Raw genomic sequence first — 21,338 nt, forward strand, 5'->3', positions numbered from 1 at the left:
AAATGCCGTACTGTTGGACTGGATGATGATGTGATTGTTTATGTAGGTATCTTCCTGTGTGTGTGTGTAGGCTTTCTGTAAATAGAAAAAGATAGTGATCCATCTGAAAGGCGGGTGACTAAATGTGTCAAGAAATGGTAAACAGTTATTTGATTCTTTTTCTACTGTGAAGTGAATTTTGGGGTGTTGGCTGTTTAGGTAGGTGATAAAAGCATCCAAAGTGTCTTGGTCCATGGGGCCAGATGGCAAACACATCATCTACAGAGCGTAACCACACTTGTGGCTTGTACGTAGCTGTGGTAAGTACTTTGTTTTCAAAGTGTTCCATGTAAAAATTTGCTAACGGGGGAGAGAGGGGGGGAATCCATAGCAGTACCATTAATCTGTTTGTAGAATTCCCCCCCCATGTAAAGTAACCTGCATTCATGGTAAATTGAAATAATTCAAAAATATCTGGGGGAAATTTAGACTTGATTAAATCAAGAGCGTCTATAAGCGGTACATTAGTAAATAGGGAGGTGACATCGAAACTAACCATAACGAGTAGCGGCGATTTGTTCTCAAAGAAGCACTAAACTCGCCCGTCGATAAATATCTTTTCTGAAATTCAAAGAAAAGTTGCAATCGGCAAAGGCACATCGTATTTATCGATGGACGAGTTTAGCGCTTCTTCGAGAACAAATCGCCGCTACTCGCATAGAGCTTAGTAAGCTAAACAGCTCTATCACAGCTCTACAACAAGAACTAATAAACGTGTTAAATCCTGAAATATGGACTGTCCTACAGCAGATCTCCGAAGTTGCAGCAAAAAAAGAATCCGCAAAAGTTAAAAGCAAGCACCTAAAGAAATTTGAACTACTACAATAGCGCCAACATACGAAGTCCCGACCGCAACTTCGACGAGACCACGTGGTCGTAAACCTATCGTCGGAAACACTCACTGAAGAAGCAAACGCTCTCAGTTTAGGACAAAACTTTGCCGTCGAGTCCAAACAAATTCCTAAACTCGAAATGATGATGAAAGTAGAACGTGGTATCCGCGATCTTCCACCAGCAATGGCCAATAACGTGCTACTAGACATAGCAAGTATTATAAACAAGGCTAAGCCTCCAAAAAGCAATATGCCACGTAAGCAAATAACTGCCCTAAAAAAATTATATAATAATAAAAATATTATTATTACAAAAGCCGATAAAGGAAATGCAACAGTTATCATGAATAAAGAAGAGTATAACAGAAAAATGCAAGATCTCATATGTGACAGTTCCACGTATCAAATTATACATCGAGACCCTACGATGTCGCAAAAGAAAAAAGTCCGAAAATTACTGAAAAAAGTGACATCTTGGCCCAAAGAAATCATCAGGAAAATAAAACCAATTCATGTTAAAACACCCCGTATTTATGGATTACCAAAAATCCACAAAACTAATATTCCCCTACGCCCCATAGTTGATAGCATAGATAGTCCCACATATAAACTTGCCTGGCATTTAGCTAAGTCGCTTGCCCCTCTTACTGGCAACTCCTCTACTTTTGTAAAAAATTCAATCCATTTCAAAACTGGTTAAAAATCTAATCCTAAAAAATTCAGACATAATGGTTAGTTTCGATGTCACCTCCCTATTTACCAATGTACCACTTATAGACACTCTTGATTTAATCAAGTCTAAATTTCCCCCAGATATTTTTGAATTATTTCAATTTACCATGAATGCAGGTTTCTTTACATGGGGGGAGGATTCTACAAACAGATTAATGGTACTGCTATGGGTTCCCCCCCCCTCTCTCCCCCGTTAGCAAATTTTTACATGGAACACTTTGAAAACAAAGTACTTACCACAGCTACATACAAGCCACAAGTGTGGTTGCGCTCTGTAGATGATGTGTTTGCCATCTGGCCCCATGGACAAGACACTTTGGATGCTTTTATCACCTACCTAAACAGCCAACACCCCAAAATTCACTTCACAGTAGAAAAAGAATCAAATAACTGTTTACCATTTCTTGACACATTAGTCACCCGCCTTTCAGATGGATCACTATCTTTTTCTATTTACAGAAAGCCTACACACACAGGAAGATACCTACATAAACAATCACATCATCATCCAGTCCAACAGTACAGCATTTTAAAAACACTTACACACAGAGCCCACAGAGCCAAAGCCATTTGTTCTAACGATACAGCTCTGACCACTGAACTCCAGTACCTGCGCCATACGTTCTTAGCCAACAGCTACAATCCCTACAAAATAGATAAAATACTACATAGGCCCATTACTCTGCCCTCCCCTAATACACAAGAATACAACATGACCATTTCTATTCCCTATATCAGAGGTACATCGGAAAAGATAGCCAAAGTATTGTTGAAACATGGCCTTCGCACCACCTTCAAACCTCATGTCAAGCTGGCAACTCTGATCCGCTCGCCAAAGGATAAACTTCACCCTTTAGCACACCCAGGAGTGTATGAAGTTCCATGTGACTGTGACTTGGCCTATTATGGGCAAACAGGAAGATCAGTGAACATCTGCCTGGAAGAACATGAAAGATGCATTCGCTACTATTACTATGGCAAGTCGGGACTGGCAGACCACGCTTTGGACACTCCTTCACACAGGATTAGATGGAGGAAAACGAATTTGCTATTTAGGAGTCGTTATAGATCTGAAAGATTATTTTTTTGCAATGGCTTTGAAGAATTCTCCCAACCTTAACAAATATGGTTGCATTAATTTGCCAAAAATTTGGGAGACGGTTATCCTAAGAAAAACTCCTGGATAACTGCTGTTTTTTTTCATTAGAGGGTGCCAAAAATAGGACTTTAGATCTTTTGTCTTTTGCAATTATATTGTTTCACTCACTCACTGTCGCGTTTACATGTGTGTTGTGCTCTGATGATGCTGAGTTGAAAATCAGCGAAATATTAGCGTTAATAAAACATCTTTGTTGATAAAAGTGTTTGTGGTGTGTTAATACCGTGAAAAATAAGTCATGAATACATCAAAATAAAGAACTATATTTGGAATTATCCATTACACAGATTCAAAATAATCTTTCTCCAACTCCACACAAAGTTTACATCTGCAATACAGGTGTTCAAAGGCACAGTGGAAATCCTGAACAGGAACATCCTTCGGTGTTTGGCTCATGCTCTGCTGGATGCTCTCAATGTTGCTGAAGCGCTGCCCTTTCAAGGCACATTTCATCTTTGGGGAAAGGAGAAAAGTCTGCAGGAGCAAATCTGGGGGATGTTCAATCACAAAAATCAACTTCGAAGCCAGAAACTGCTTCACTGTTCCAACTGTTGTGGAACAGTTCTCTCCTGACACATAGCAGACGTGCAAACCCACATGACATTCGTGCGGGCATACAGACTTTTTTGCATTACTTCTAAATAATACTGACCATTCACTGTGGTGCCCTCAGGAAGAAATTCACAGTGGATAATTCCAGCAGCATCAAAAAAAACAATGACCACTATCTTGACAATTGATTTTTGCAACCTGATTTTCTTCTGCCAGGGAGAAGACATTCCGTGCTCTAGCATTTCATTCCCAGATCACTCTGAAAACACCAACTTTCATCACTAGTGACAATTCTTTGCAACACACTGTGTTCTTGATTAACTGCATGGATGAAATTTTGACAACATGCAACCAGGTGCTCTCTAAGTTTATGTGTCAATGTGTTCAGCATCAAACTCGAACAAATCTCAAAGATTAATCCGGCTGTTTCCTTGCTAACACCAAGCTGTACAGCGAGTAGCCTAGTGGTTATTCACTTATCATGAGTAACAATTTCGTTAGCTTTCACATTTTCATTTGTCTGTGTAGAAACCGGCCATCCACAATGTAGTTCATCCTCCAGGGACTCCCTTCCCTCCCTATGAAATATTGAAAACTAGTGGAACAGCTGTGCACGGCTCAGAAAGTCATCGCCATAAACTTTTTTTTAGGTTTTGGTATTAGGTTTTTCCTAATTTACAGTAAAATTTTATCACAGCTCTTTGCTCCATGATGCAACTTCTGACATGCTCCACTCATACTCTTACTTCAACAGCTGCCACATGAAAACTGCTGCATCACCTGACTCGAAGGTTGCACCTGCGATTACAACACATGTGAAAACTATAAACACGTTTGTTACTGTTATTCAAAGGGCTGTCCTGTAAAAATCAATCTCATTACTTAACAGGCACATAGCTATTGTTCACTGTTCAAGATTCCTAGAATTTTGGCACAAAAAATAAGAGTAGAAGGTAGGGTGCTGAAAATAATGGTGACATCAAACTGATTTCAACCAATCATTTGAGTTTTCTTATCTCCTTTAAAAATAAGCAATATCTCTATAATAAAAAGAAAAACAAGTGAGCTAAGGATAAAGGAAGTTGGCATAATTCAATATACTTATAGCATGTCAGTTCCAGACATGGGCAAATGATTAAGGGAAGAAAGGAATCTACTAATTCAGTAAGCTTGAAGATGATGAATGTGGATCAGTTGCTGTTCATATTATGTTTAGAGACTTTCCAGTCTTGTAAGGAATGTGGAGGAATGAGATGACCATCCACTGAAATATTCATGAAAGTGATATGAGACAGAAACAATAGACTTTTATTTATGAGAGCAATTAAGAGTGAATCTGTGTGTGTGTGTGTGTGTGTGTGAGAGAGAGAGAGAGAGAGAGAGAGAGAATCATCAATTAACTACACTGGTCTCTTATGGATAAAATCCAGCATCTTTAGGGAAGTTTCAGGTGCACCTGCTTCTAAACTACCGCTTTGGTCTCCCACCACTGTCACCCCCCACACACTGAGATGTTTCTTTTAAGCTAATTGCTTTTACAAAAAGGCAGGCATATCATTCTTTCGGCACATAACTGGATGAAAAGAGGAAAAGGATTGTTAATGAAAGTAGAGAAAATGTCTTTGCTAAGAGTTCCAGTACTAAAAAAGAATAATGCAATAGAATGCAAAAATTTTAGAACAATTAGTATCATATTCCATACTTCAAAAATACTATTGAAAATAATAAAAAACCGAATGTTTTCTAGAATTAAATGCCATATAAGTGAACAACAAAAAAGAATTCATGCCATTTATGAATTAAAAACTATTATTGAAAGATCTGAATCTTTCAATAATCTTTTTTAACCCTTTAACTACTGAGAACGTATTATTACTGGCTCAGAAATACACACCTGCTTTGCTGAGCCTGTACATGTACGGGCAAAGGCGCCTACCGTATTCAGACAATTTTTAGTATGGAAAGAATCATCATAAGGTATTCAAACTTCGTGGGTAGGTTCCTCCATTTATTGCTAACCAACTGAAGTTTATTTGACTTGGGTTTCTGTCCTTGTATGATATCTAAAGTGAAATATTTGAACTAGTGCAACTAATCACATGCAGCACAATACATAAACCACGTGACTGTGGGGATTTCCGGGATGTCACAATATGGCATCTACCAGTAAATATCTACAGATCCTCTCTTCTCAATCCCCCCAGTTTTTTAGGAGTTTTAGGATTTTCATACTCTGGCACTTGGTAGGCTTAGTAATAACTGTGTTGTAAATAATAGTGCTCTTTATATATTTTGATTAATTTCTATATAAATTAATGTGTATAATTTGCATAATCAAGTGGATACCCCTTGATTATGCAAATTTTATAAAACACTATTATTGCCATTTTTGTGAGTGAACAAATGTATATCAAGAATGTATGATGCTGTCCAGACTTCTTACTTCAGTAAGAATTTTAATTGATTTTATTTATAAATTTTTTGCAAAATCAATTCAGCACATGAGAAATGTCAGTAGAATATAAAATCAGCAGTTAAAGGGTTAAAAGACATTCAAATTCATACAGACCCCAGAATAATAATAGAATTATACTGTAATCAGAAGACACAAATTATAAATGACATTAATAATGAAAAAACAGATATCAAAAGAGGAGTAAGACAAGGGTGTCCCTTATACTTTTCAATATATACAGTGAAACGATAATGAAAGAAATTGAAATGAGAATAAAAAATAAATGGCATTAGAATTAACAATATTAGCAAGCCTTTGAGATGTGGTGCTATAGAAGAGCACTGAAGATTTCTTGGAACAAGAAAAAAAACTAATAAAGAAGTATTGAAGTTAATGGGAACCAAAAGAGCACTCATGGAAGATCTTATAAAGAGAAAGTGCAAGTTGGCAGGACACATTAAGAGGATCAGCAGGGAAAAGAAAACATCTCTGGAAATACTGGAGGGAAAATTAGAGGGAAGATCTCCTGATAAATCAAGAACATCTTGGGTTGATGATGTAAAGAAATGAATTGGTAACAAGAACTATTATGAGATCAAAAGAATGGCAGAGGATCGGACACTCTGGCATACCATGATTGTAACCTCCAAATTGGAGAAGCTACTTTACCTCCCAACTGGCCAGGACGTCTATAGACATCCAGCTAAATCTGGATATGATTAAGAACATCCATTGAAAGAACACAGATAAGAAGTGCAATTTGGCTGTCGTTGTTTAGAAGGTGTGATAATCCCTCACGTTGAAGGGCACACTTAACCAGATTATCTCACGTTCATAGCTGCTTCTCAGTTGCCTACAACAAGAAACACAGTTCCCTGTTCTATTCTGAGTAACTGGATCTTATAGTTATATTGGATAGACTAAAAATATAGAAATTGTTTTTATTTTCTCTTTTTATTGTACAACAATTTTAATGCCTAAACAAAATAAAGATTGTTGCATAGTTTCTTCACTTAAATATTGCCTTACCTTGGAGAACCAATTTCATTTTTAATTTTTTTGTGCTAATTTTTTCTAATCGCTTACTTGACAAAACATTTTCTTTGTTCTAGAAGAAATTAATTCACAATAATTATTTGAAATATTATTAAAAAAAAACGGCTGCCGACATTCAAGATTATCTTATTTTAATTTTTGTTCAAAATCATATTTCAAAAAATACTTCACAGATTTCCTGTAGGACTCACTTGGGCGACTTTTCTTTACAGAGAATAACATGAAATTCTTTAATCATATCATTAAAATTTTTTTTCTTTGTATCGTAATCTACTGTTCTTTGCACTTTCACCTTCTTGGTTTTCCTGTATAATTGGTCATTACAAAATGAAATTAATGGTTATGATTTAAATTTTAACACCCCCCCCCCCCTGTTGCATCACTATCACACACCTGAAAACTGTTATGAAAAATAGGTGTAGTTTTTATTTAATTCATTATCAATCGAAAATCTGTTTTTCAAATTTTACCAAAATTCTGTTTTCCATGAAATATCAATTTTTATCAATCGGGAAAACATGCTACAATTGAAATGTAAACTATTTCACCAACAAATAAATAAATAACAAAATAAAATGAATAAAATATATAAATAATAATGTGAACATTTTCACCTTGTCAACACACAGCATTGATGTGATATGGGTTCCAAATTTCTTGTGTGGGAGATTTAAATATATATTACAAAGTTTTGTAATAAAAATTTCCGCTACACTAAAATTTCCACAGAATCAACAATATTATTGTCTTATTTCTTTTTCTCGTGTAGGAGAAAAATGGTAAAATGTCACTCTTATAATTATATCAGATGTTGTTATTATTATTATTATTATATCTGAAGGGCAGACAAATCAGCCCTTCAGAACACATGCAATTTACAGACAAAGAATACTAGCTGTGGTGGTGGGTAGTAGATGGCACTGATGTAGATGATTGGTTGTAGTGGCGGAGACCGAGAGTTGTACAATAAGTGTCCTCCCATGATGAGTCTTCGGACTCCTTGGAGGTGTCATGAATAATAATTATTATTATTTGACACCTTCAGGGAGTCCAAAAACTCATCGAGGGAGGGCACTTACTCTACACCTCTGTCTCAACCACTCAATCCACCAACTACGACGAACCGCAACTACCTCAACGCCATCTGCCACCCACCATTAGTATTTTCACAGACGATCACAAACATCCATGCCCACGGCGGGATTCGAACCTGCAGCCTTTTGGCTGGAGAGCGGATACGCTAACCACTCGGCCAACCAGGCCAGTTATAATAATGGCAAAAATAGTAAGAAAAAAACATTTGCACTTTCTTTTCAAACACAAAGAAAGAACATTGTAAATTCACCCAATGAAAAAAAAATACTACATATTTTTCTTCTGTTATCTGATTTTTTTTCTTGTAGTACAAAAAAGAAATCACTGCATATAACATGGGAGAATGCAAGAGGGCAAAAATCTGTAAATTGATTACATTATAACTAATAGAAATTAGGAGATGGCTTGATGATGTGGAGGATAATTTAAAGAAAATGAGAGTAAAGAACTGGAGGAGCAAGGCACAGAATCTTGAAGAATGGAAGGCTATCCTGAGACAGGCCCAGGTCCTAAATGGACTGTAATGCCAAGGAGTAGTAGTTCTAAAATAGCACTAAAGGGATTAACGACGGAGGGAGGTAATGGCATGATAAAAGGTGGAATGCCGATGAAGTTTTGATCCATGAAAAAAGCTAGGGTGGTCTAGCTATTTCATCCATCTCAGCTGGTCAGGAAGTTAAGAAGAAGAAGAGTGGAGGCAGAAAATAGTAGTATACATAATTTTTTCAGGCTTTTTGGTTCGAAGTTGAAATTTACAGACTGGCATATTTAAGGAATATGTTGTTATAGGCTTGGGAATATAAAGGACACTGATCATAATATATTTAGAAAAACTGGTTGGGTGTATAATAGGAAGGCAATCCTAACTGGAAAATTATAATCAGAGAAATGGCGGACTGGAAAGAGAAGATGGTATGTGGAAACAAAGAAAGTAAATTTCTTCCGAGGAATAACTACATTAAGGAATGGAAATCAGAATTTAATATAATATGTTGCTTCCATCACTATGTGAGGGAAGCAACATAAGGTTTTAGCAGTATTTGGATTGGGTACTACTGTTACAGCATGTGGCTGTGAATCAGGTATCAACATTGATGCTAGTTGGTGAGGGTGTTGATGAGGTATGGGCCTGGAAGGTGGTGAAGAAGAGAAGGATTACAGTCTTTTCAGAGGGGGATATGTGATAATTAAAAGACAGTTACAGCCAGTATTGCTGGCCAGTGGATAGTGCACCTGCTCTCCATAGGTGCAGATGATTTTTATTCTAGTATAAAACCATCACCCAGCTTATTTGAGACCTGAAGCGGCTTGGGGGTGGGGGGGGGAAAGGTTTGCAGCTAAAATTTTGTGGGATCCATATAAGAAGTGATTACAGGAAGCTCTGCAGGTAACTAATCAATACAAAGGGCTGATGAATTGCAGAAGAAAGAAATCACAGGTATGGGAATTGACTGGTATGCATTCTGACACAAGCAATGTACAATTGTGTAACAAGAGTCAGGTGAATAAACAGGAGTGGAATAGATGAACAGTGATATCAAGTGAGAATTTCGAAAAAAAGATACTATGGGGAGGTACAAGATTTTCCATGATGGACCTGTGGTCTCAGTCCTGGTTTTTTCATGATTACAAGTCACAAAGATGCTAACTTTCTCTATCCTGAACAAATCTCCTCCATTCCCCCCCCCCCCCCCAATGACTTCAATATAGGATCCTCCCATTTCCTAGATGGTCTATTGTTTTTCTTTTGATGTGTCTTGAATACCAGTCTGTTATTCTTGAAGTCCAGCTATTGTCTTTCATATGTGCTATATGTCCTGCACACCTTTTTCGTGGGGAGGATCCTTGTAATAGACAGCTTCTACCACATCTTTGAATCCAGATTTTTTTTTCCCTTTATTTCAGTGCATCTTATAAGAGGTGATATCAAAAAGTTTCGAGACTAGCTCTGTTTACGAGAAATTACTTTATTTATCTACATTTACACACTATTACCTTCAAAATAGTCCATGTCAAGCACCTTCTGCGATTCTTGCTGGATCTCCGCAATGGTGTCAAAACGGTGACATTTGAGCTGGATCTTCATCTACGGGAAGAGGGCGAAGTCTGCAGGAGCCAAATCTGGCGAGTAGGGTAGGTGCGGAAGTGAGATGATGTTGTTTCTGGCAAGAAACTCACGTCTGAGGAGACTTCGGTGAGAGGGTGCATTGTCATCGTGGAGCATCCAGTTTTTCGCGTGCCACAGATCTGGTTGCTTTCGCTGAATGTCCTCCCTCAGACCTTAAAACCTGGCAGTAGAACTCGCTATTGATGGTCTGGCCCCCGAGGACGAATTCTCGATGCAAAATGCCGCGAATGTCAAAAAAGACGATGAGCATGCACTTGGTTGAGCTGCGGACCTGCCTTGCCTTTTTCGGCCATGGAGATGATAGGCTCTTTCACTGTGAAGACTGTTGCTTCGTCTCAGGGTCGTACCCATACACCCAAGTTTCGTCACCGGTAATGATCCTCGACATGAAGGATGGGTCATCCACGGCACGCTGATGGAGTTCTTGGCAGACTTTGACGTGGTGTTCGTTCTGCTCCTGGGTCAGCAGCCTGGGGACGAACTTGGCAGCAACACGCCGCATGTTCAAATCACATGTGAGGATTGCCTGGACTGTTCCATGTGACACACCGACAATGTGTCATACGGAACACTGTACGATATTCAATCCGTATGATATCCATTTGGATATTCCATATGATATCCAATCCGTACAGTGTTCCGTATATGATATGGAACAGTGTTCATACGGAACATGTGGAGTGTTCTCCGACAATCCTCATGCACAAGTTGCCGAGGATCAGGAAGACCTTCAACGAGCTCAACCCCCATTTTTGGGGGTTGAGCTCGTTGAAGGTCTTCCTGATCTCTCATCATCTCCCAGTGATGTTCTTCTGCTCTTGAAGCATGCGTGCCACTCAAAACACCTCGAACGACTCATTGCAGCATCACCGTAAACTTGCCGCATCATGTCAAATGTCTCTGTGGAAGATTTGCCCAGTTTCATGCAGAATTTCACATTTGCTCTTTGTTCTAACTTGCTGTCCATGATGAAATCGCAGATGTGGTAACGCAGATTGTCAGAATAGCATCAGTTGCACAGCTCCCGATGTGCAACTGATGACACTGACTTATGAAGGTAGGTGCTCCCTGTGACTGTACGTGCAGCCTTGAGCTGCCATCTGTTGGCGTGTTACAAACCTAGTCTCGAAACTTTTTGATACCACCTCCTATGATCTTTTTTGCTTAAATTAAATTCTGATTTCCATTTTTCGGGTATTCTACTTTCATTTGGATACTAAATCAATATTGTTGCTAGAGCTTCATAAAGAATATATCCCTTTGCCTTGATATCTTCTATTCTTATTTCATCCACCTTTATCAAATTGACCGCATAACCTCTTCTGGCAGTAATTTTGGTGCTTCTTTATACTCAGTTAACTTTACTGGAGCAACATTTTTGTGGATAAGTAGAGCTCACTGTACTACTTCTGGATGTTTTTTTCCATTTCTCTTCTGTTTGTTTTCTAATATTCTGTTCATCTAGGAGAGCTGGTATTATTGTTTGCCATTCACTTCTACCTTTTTTTAGGCATCTTTTGCCTAAAAAAAGGTAGAAGTTATTTTTATTCTCAGTAGCTTGCTAATCATTATATATTCTAAATTAGTATAACCTGAATCTTTTTACTCTCTTCTTTTGTAGCAGTTTAAGAGTTTCTTCCTGTGTTTGGCACTCAGGCAGTTTACCCAATCAATTTGCTTTACTAATTTACCAAACCGTTGCATATCGATACTGTTTTTGGCATTTATGGTTTGATATTGCTCATATTTTTGCTTCCTGTCTTTTGTCTATATGAAGAATGGCTTAAGAGCCATTCTTGGTCTGTGATCTGAGCGTATGTCACAGTACATTTTTCCAACTGTTCCAACATATGATTCTTTTGCAATTTATCATAATGTAGTCAATTTCATTTCTTGTGACTCCATTTGGAGATCACCACGTCCACCTTCTTCCAGATCACTTTTGAAAAAATGTATTCATCATATAAAGCCTCTCTGCTTCAGCAAACTCTGCCAGATACTGTCCTCTTTCATTTCTACCATCTATTCCCCATGGACCCACATATTTCTTTCCAGACTAGCCTTTACCAATTTTGACATTGACATCCTCACATGCTACTGTATATGTGCTTTTGTGGTTCACTGTTTCATTTTTTTTTTTTAAATATCAACTGCATATGCTAAAGCACATCACTGACATACGTACAGGCTTTTGTGGTTCACTGTTTCATTTTTTTTAAAATATCAACTGCATATGCTAAAGCTCATCACTGACATACGTACAGGCAAGAGATTAGGAAGATAAGATTCATTCATGTGGTTCTTGAAACAGCTTCAAGTTATAGTCTTTGAGGAAAACAGCGTGAATGAAAGTCAGAAGAGAAGTTTGTCTAGTAAGTTGAAACCAAATTAAAACGAATATTAATGGATATTAAGAGGAAAATGGAGGAGGATAAAAAAAGCAAAGTGGGCTATGGATTATATAATCTTTGGTCCATCTACAGTGCTGATATGCTATACTGGAATTATCATAAACACCTGCCAATGTCACAGTTTAGTAACACAAGGGTTGAAAAATGATGCTTTCTGAGATTTTAATGAAGTGAAATATTATTTGACATTAATAAAACTATTATCAGATATAGTTATCAGTTCTTTTAATAGTAATCTGTGCTGCATATATTAAAAAATTTGTTCAAAAGATGTTAATATGTACATTATATTGTTTATTCCTTTAATTTACTATGGTATTTTATTGCTGAACAAAAAGATATACACATATGTGGAAAAAATAAAAATAACCAACCTGTTTCCTCAGATAAGCTATAATCTCATCAAAATTAGTTATCATTGTTTTTGGTCTGTGATGAAAAACTGGTAAATGTCCTAAAAAAGTTAAAATACCTTATAGGCCCATTTTATGACACAAATATGACAAATACAGCAGTAATGACTGGAAATATTCTAAATACCAGAAAAGAAATATCTTCAGGTGTATATCCTCAAGGTAGTTACCAGATTAATACAATAATTTAATGACTAGTTTGATATCTGTTCAAATTAGCACTTACAATTCAATCTGCTAATACTCCTTTATCGTTCATATACCACTCAGTTTTAAGTTTTCATAGCATCTTGGATTAGCTCTGCTTACAGATTCGAATATTAATAATATGATCTCTTTTCTGATATCTTCATTTTTAATACAGTTCTGCCACTGATGCCACATGTTTACTCTCTAGTTTTTCTCATAATTCTCCAGTCTTTGATAACTGTTTTATTTCTGTGAAAAATATCACAAATGTAAATTATGTTCAGTCTCTGCCATATTGCAAATAATATGTGCTAATTTGTAAATCTTGTTCTGAATTTAAATTTTGCTGACATTTCTCAATGCACAGATAATGCAACTGTTAATGAAATTAGTATGTGCACGGAAAATGACAAATTAAAATTATAATTAATAAAGAAAGAGCTATATAGCTTCATTTAAGCGACATAAATGATTTTATACTTCTAAAATTTACCTTAATTATCAATCACTAATATATCATGGAAAACAATAACTAAAAACAAACACTATTGCTTTTTGTGAATGTGCTAATTAAATCGGCGTTTTCTGAATTTTGATTGACTCTAAAACAATGGTGGGTGGACAAAGCTATTAATGCCACATGATGCAGTGACAGGTGAAAACAGCAATCGAAAATCATTTAGATTATATTTTTAGAAATCACATAAGGAAATTATACATTAAAAAAAAAAAAAAAAACTAATATATTTCTTTTGCAATTCTACATTTTAATATTCACTATTAATGGTTCAGATTCTACATATTTCTTGTTGGGTATGAAATAGACAATATGAAACAGGATATGAAATAGGCAAATTATCACCACTAGTATCTATTTCAGGTTACATTATCAAGACTGATTTGCAGTACAGCTGAGCACTCTTTCTGAAAATGAAATGATGCACACACACATGCTTTACTCCTGGTGGCTGTATTCCATTAGGACAAAAATTGGCATTAATGAATAAACCGAGCATTTTTAATAACTACTATACTTCAGCAGTTGTGATAAGGTAAAAAATATGAAACACTGTTTATGGGATGAAACACATTAGAATAGGCATTATGTAAATGAAACAGACAATTTTGACTGATGTGTCTGTTTTATCATGTAATATCTTGTCTAGCTTTTTTTTACTTGTCAACTAAAATTTTGCACTAGTCATGGACGAGCACAAAAGCACATTTTTCATCTCCTGGTCATCAATTTAACCAGAAAGGCCACGTCTGGATAGACGAAACATTAGGAGTAATCTGTGGAAGTTGTGTAAAAGTATGGTTAGTAAGGTTTTTTGCTCAGAGAGTGGTGGATAAGTGGAATGGATTGTGAGAATCATTTGTAAGTGCCCTGACAGCATATGAGCTTAAACTATGATAGGTTTTGTGTGTATAAAAGTTAGCATGGGTCTCCCATGATCAATCTCTGGACTCCATGGAGATACCATACACTACTGCTACTACTACTAATAATAATTTATTAATTCTTCTAGTTTATTAGCTATTAAGTAGTTAAGTACTGATTTAACTAATTAAAGTTGCAGTTAGCTGCCCAAGTTAATTTAAGAAAGCTTTGTGTGTGTGTGTGTGCGCGCGCAAAAAAGTTATTTATTATTTAAACTGTACTGGTTCAAATTTCCTGCTATTAATATGAAATCTTTTTAATTTATGTTACTGTCTTGTAATGCTCGTATCCTATAAACTTCACTCTCTTTGTTCCTACAATTGTTAAATGGCCTCTTTTATTTTCATTTTTGTTTCTAATAATCATTCAATGGAATAGTCGGATCTGTGAATATTTTCTTTCTTTGCTATTAGAATTGAAAGGAATCAAGATTACACCACCTTCATACCAGCCAGGAAGTTGACATCTGTTTTTTTTTTTTTTTTTTTTTTTTAATCATTATTAATTCTTATAGTTCTATCTTCTCTTTCAATCTCATATTTCTACAACAATGGTTGTAGAAATATGTGATTGAAAAGGAGGGAGGACCAAATTAGGATTAATTTGGTCCTCCCTCCTTCTCTCTCTCTCTCTCTTTTGGCAAATCAACTCTTGCTTTCTTTGGTTCTACATCAAGCTTCTCATATTTCTTTGTTATACTCATTCTGGGTAGAAATTCAGATTTTTCACTTATCTGCTTGTATCCATAATCCAGTCCTGGGTCTTGATCTAAAAGGTTTGTGTGATGAAACTTCTGAGAAAGATTAATTCCCTCGAGTTAATTATCAACCAGAATAAAGTAAATCTTTAGACAGCACTGGGAGTGGTATTTTATTTTCTTCATTCCAGATGTATGATTATTCCATGAATGCTTTTGTCTTCAGTGCCATTTCTTTTTCCAGGCTGCACCACATAGAGGAGGAAAGGGGGTTAACATTTGCATGGAAGATGCTAACAGGGCACGACAAATACGCTCACTCACTCACTCGCTGCTCACCAGGTGGCAAAGTTTACTGCCCAGACTGGAGAGAAGAGAATTTTTTTTTTTATCACTTTGTATCAACTAGGCTTAAAAGTTTAATTCAATAGGGTTTAAAATGAAGGATATTAACATACAGTGCGAAAAGTCTTGGAAGTAAAAATGGTGAAAACTTATTTAATATAAAAGTTCTATCTTTTTTTTTTATCATTTACTACACATAAATATTTTATGTGATGATAAATAACAATAATTTCCTTTTGAAATTTTGCCCAATTATGCTTAGCTGACAGTGAATTTTTTGTTCTTGAAGAATCGCAATATGTCAGAGTTTTTAAAAACATTGTTGCTCGTTCTAAATTTTCTTTATTGTTTATTCATAATCAAATCAAAATCCTTACATGTTGAAAACAGATGATATAAACTATATTGGCCTTTTTAAATTTTAGAGTTCTCCAAAAAAGCAACTTCAAAAAATCCAACATATTCAGTAAGTTTAATAGGTTGCCAGTATAACTGGAGCTCTCTCATGTCAGTTGTTGACTGGAAGTCATGTCCATATGGAATCTATGTTGCAATGAGTTTCATAGTAATATATTATAAAATGGTTAATACATGTAAATAACACAGAATTTAATATCAACTCTTAAATTTTTTACTCACTATACCATGAGTATCACTCGGGGAGAACATAAAAGATTGGTAAAATATTCAAATACTGAAACACAAGAATGACTCATGCTATACTTCCTCATGTCTCAGTCTAAGCTGAGTGAATAGGAAAAAAAAAAACACTCTTAAATTTCCAGGAAACCAAGTATACTTTGAGTTAAAAATAAAATAAAATAAATCATGAAAAGTTTATGGTTACTTTTCAAAACTCTGAGTTGACAGGCTGTCTCCAACTGATAAAGATTAGGGCAATGACAGAGTTTTTCAACTTTCCTTGAAGTTTTGCAAGATTTCTTGAAATGTTGCAGTTAGCAAAATATATAGCTGTTGACATTAAATTCTAATTTTCCTTACATATGTTAACTATTTCATAATATATTACTATGCTGGCCTGGTTGACCAAGTGATTAGCATATCCTTTTGGTGGAGAACCAAAAGGTTCTCGACCAAAAGGCTGTGGGTTCAAATCCTGCTGTGGGCATGGATGTTTGTGATTGTCTGTGGAAATATTAGTGGTGGTCGGCAGTAGATGGTGCTGGTGTAGTTGCAGTTAATTGTAGTTGGTGGATTGAGTGGTGGAGACAGAGTTGTAAAGTACGTGCCCTCCCTCGATGAGTCCTTGGACTCCATGGAGGTGTCACATAATAATATGCCTGCCACATGTTTCTATAAAACAATCTAGTGACAGAACATTTCATATTGGAATTCTTTCCAATTTTCAAAATGTTGGCTATAACGTTTCAGAGAAAATATCTCATACTAAGCCATGTCAAATTGTATGCAAAAAGGTGCATGACATTCTTTAGAAAAATTGGAAAATGGTGTAGAACAGGGGTCAGCAAACTTTTTAGATCATTGACCCCTTCATGGAATCCTTGATTGCTCATCGACCCCCATCATGTTAAATAAATGAATAAATGTTATCAATAATAAATTTCTCAATTTAAAAATAATAATTCCTTCACCCTTTTCTTTATTACTGCTTCTCAATAAGAAATATTTATAGAAATTTATAAAGAACATTAAAAATTTAAATCCCCTTTTGACCCCTAGACATTCACTGACTCTTTGGAAAGTCGCATCGACCACTTTGCCAACCCTTGGTATAGAAGTAGAGAAATAATTTCTTGATAATATGACAGTGTCTAAAAAATTTCAAGAATTTCAATTATCTGGAATGTGACAATTAGAAATTGGAATATCAGGACAGAATTAAGTAAATTAAAGCAGGTATAGAAACTTTAAATAACATACTTCTGTCTCCAAAACTAATAGCAAACTATCTGGAGCCTGCTCTATATTTAATACTGTTTCTTCGTCATCTGGCACTGACTTAAGAAATTATGATAATTCTGAAATAAAGACACTCACTGGTCATTTTTATCATTTAATATCTAAAATTCACTTGTGCATGTTACAGAAGACATTTTAAATGAATAGTATGGAGTTGAGGTATTATGCAAGCATCTGAAGCTGGATGATATTCTTAAATCAGTTGAGTCACACAATGACAGATTTCTATTTTCTTCAAATTAATATCAAAAAAGCAGTCTTTCTTACTTCCACAGCATCCTGTGAAAAAGGTTTTAGTATGCTCAATATAATAAAATCAAAGAAAAGAACCACAATTCAGGTTCCAGCTTAGAGAATCTTATGACAATAGCATGCAATGGGCCATCAACTGATCTGTTTGAACCAGAATGTGCAACTGATAAGAGCAATTAATGAAATAAATTATATTTTCCAAAAAAAAATTTATGTTGCATTTATTGTTCTTCCTTTTCTTGCTATTTATTAACTTTTCCTTCTTTGAACAGCATCACTAATCATTTTAAGAAAATAAAATCCTATTAGCTTACTGCAGTGTTTCTCAAAGTGTGGTACGCGGACCCCCTGGGGTCCGCGAAAGGTCTTCAGGGGTCCGTGGCAATTTTCGGCTATGCATCATTAATGCATGGAATAATATTTAAGTTTGAGATCATAAAACGTTCCTATTGTATCACTGAATAAGGTACAGAGACATCTGCAGGCTGCGTAATATGTTTCTCAACAAACATTGCAATTAGAGACAACTTGGATAAAAATGGAACTAATGAATCGCATGATCCCTCCCACATAAAATGCTGTATAGTAGACAATCAAAACCATATGGTGCAGTGGCAACATATGGTTTTGTTTGAGTGAACGTGTTAAAACTAAGAAATATATAGTGAATGTGTTTCAGATGTTATAGAATTCAGTTGAAGGGAATTAGCATTTCAACCGAACTGTCGGCTTGTCTTTGTCAATTAGTAGCGCGATCTTTTGTTAATACCGCACCAATCATGTGAACGTCTTCGTAGCTGCTTTATCTCTACTGGTCTGCCATTGCTGTCTGTTTCGAGTTCTGCTTTCACTAGTCATTTGTTGAAGGACTGTTCGTTAAATACGGTAAATTTTTTTTAGCTTTCAAATTCTTAAGTATGAATCACTGGTTAAAGACTGGATTTTTAAAATGCGCAAAAGAGAGGAACAGTAGATACAAGTAGCTGTCAGCAACAAGAAAATGTTGATATTGTATCTGGATCAAGTGAAATTGATAAGTGTGTGTTGTCTGACATCTCTAAAGAACCAACTAGGAAGAAGATGAGAAAACTTTGTAGGTACGATATAAATTACTTGAAATGTGGATTTTCATCGACGGGAAATGAAGAGGAACCTATTCCATTATGTGTAATTTGGGGTGAAACTTTAAAAAATGAAGACATGAAACCATGTAATTTAAATCGCCATTTTGAATTGAAACATAATGAACGCAAGGACAAACCTGTCGAATATTTTCAAAATAAACTAAAAAATTTAAAAGAATCTCAAAAAGTGATGTCGATCGTGTCATGTGGTGAAAACATGAAGGCTTTAGAAGCTTCATATCGTGTGTCGCTATTAGTAGCAAAAAGTGGTGCAGCGGAAACAATTGGTGAAACTTTGGTCAAGCCTGCAGCAAAAATAATAGTAGAAATTATGATCGGAGATAATGCAAAAAGATCTTTTGATCGGATTTACCTTCCAAATAGTACCGTTCATTGAAGAATCACTGAAATGGCTGAAAATATAAAACAAACAGTGTTATCCGATATACATAAGTCGTTATTATGCGTTGCAGGTAGATGATTCCGCCGACATTACAAATTTTGCAAATCTTCTAGTGTTCATTAAGTACGAAAAAAATCAAAAAATTCATGACGACCTTTTATATTGCCAACCCTTACCAGAACATACAACAGGAGAAGAAATATTCAACAGTATAAATACCTTTATGCATCAAAACAAGCTTGATTGGAAAAGTTGTGTTGGAATAAGCATGGACAGAGCGAAATCCATGGTCGGATCTAAAAGAAGGGCTTGTTTCAAGGATTCTTCTTTTCCATACCGATGTTCGTTGACTTTCTCGTGGAAAAGTCGTTACTCGTTTATTTGAACTTCAGAATGAACTACAAGCGTTTCTTGATGAAAAGTTTGAATTAAAAAAGCATTTACATAATTGGAAATGGCTCATTCAAGTAGCATACCTGGCAGATATATTTACTGTATTAAATAGTCTTAATTTATCTTTACAAGGCAAGGAAATTTCATATTTCATGTCCAAGATAAAGTGAACACCACGTTGGTGTTCGCTTTTGTTATGTCAAAAGCGGGTTGGTAATGGAGAATTTGACCCGTTTCCATCGCTTCATGAATTGTTCGCAAGTTCAATTGAACAAATTGATGATGATGTGAAAATTACTATCATGCAGCATTTAAAAAGCTTACAAATGAATCTAGAAAAGTATTTCCCTGAATTGGACATTAATATTGAGTGGATAAGATACCGTTTCAATAAAAACAAATTTATGCCAAAGGGTCTATCGTCGATAGAAAAAGAACAACTTTTAGAACTAGCTTCTGATGGTTTCCTAAAAAATAAATACAGCGAGAATACGTTATCATTATTTTGGCTACAAATACAGAATGAATTTTCTGAATTAACAGATAAAGCTCTAAAGTTAATTTTTCTATTTCCAAGTTCATATCTGTGCGAAGTTGGATTTTCGGCCCTTGTAGATATTAAGACGAAGAAGAGGAATCGCATTATAGATGTCGAACCGCATCTGAGATTGAAATTAACAACTATAAAGCCAAATTTTATCTCACCATAAGCAGTTTCACTCCTCTCATTGATGATAAATTATTTCAAGTAAGTAAAACTTTATAGTATCTTTATAAAGTTTGTTCTATTAAAAATAAATATTTCTAGTTTATATGAACATATAAATTCAAATAAAATAGATATTTAATTTTTTAATATTTTAAATTAATGTATTTGTTTTAATTAATTAAATAATTAATTTTTTAAAATTAATTAATTAGGGGTACTTCATAATAATGAAAATTTAAGAAGGGGCCCCGTGGATATCTGAAGTTTGAGAAACACTGGCTTACTGGTACATATTAAAAAAACTGGTGGCTGGTTTTGGACAAGTACATTTCATGTGCGGCATGTAAAGTTTTTCATAATTTGTCAAGCTTTGCTACATGAAAATTATCTAAATCTAATATGATAGAAGAAAAAATACCATATCTAGTCCATGGCCTCTTTGGTTTCAGCAGCTTCACAGGAGCACCAGAAAATCTACAGTAAGTCTGAAGAAAAAATAACAGTTTTAAATAGAGACTAAAATAAACCATTTAAAAAAAAGTATATTATACATTGCACAGGATGTTACTACAAAAATAACAGTGAGAATTAAATATGTGATTATTTTAAAATCATTAATACATAATGAGGATATTTACGATCCATCATTTTTTATGTTCAAATAAAATGAACCTTAAAAAGTTTTGAAACTAGAGCCCAAATATTTGCCTTTTATTAGTGCACTTTGCAACCACATGCCTGGGGAAGGAGTGTACTAAGTTCAATTCCCATCGACGACGTGAGGAGCTTAAGGATCGTCCTCAGCCATAGTCAAGTTAGTCGGTCTTGGGTGTGGACAGCAGGGTTTTTCACACCAGTTTATCTGGGGGGGGGGGTTCATCCCGCAAGCAAGCAAACCAGCCCCATGAACATACAGGCTTCAGTCATAGGATATAGTACGGCAAGAATGGGAAACCACCTTGCTCATAATC

At 35.5% G+C, this 21,338-nt stretch overlaps 1 protein-coding gene across 2 annotated transcripts in view; it reads right to left on the bottom strand.

The window, feature by feature from the left end:
* The window catches only part of LOC150108600 (metaxin-1-like), a 132,144-nt gene that overhangs the window by 83,985 nt on the left and 26,821 nt on the right, over window positions 1-21,338 (bottom strand). Inside the window, exons 1-3 of one of the 2 annotated variants that reach the window (XM_090416048.1) lie at window positions 20,786-20,852; window positions 13,100-13,311; window positions 12,835-12,914 (exon numbers count right to left, since the gene is read on the bottom strand). In XM_090416048.1, coding sequence (XP_090272174.1) covers window positions 12,835-12,879 — 45 coding nt within the window. In that variant the 5' untranslated portion in view covers window positions 12,880-12,914; window positions 13,100-13,311; window positions 20,786-20,852. Of the gene's footprint in view, window positions 1-12,834; window positions 12,915-13,099; window positions 13,312-20,785; window positions 20,853-21,338 lie in introns of those variants that run through there. The other variant, XM_090416047.1, reaches the window with a different exon arrangement.

This window comes from Typopeltis vanoorti, chromosome 3, assembly GCF_054136105.1.
Source record: "Typopeltis vanoorti isolate ZY-2024b chromosome 3, IOZ_Tvanoo_1.0, whole genome shotgun sequence".
Lineage (NCBI taxonomy): Eukaryota > Metazoa > Arthropoda > Arachnida > Uropygi > Thelyphonidae > Typopeltis > Typopeltis vanoorti.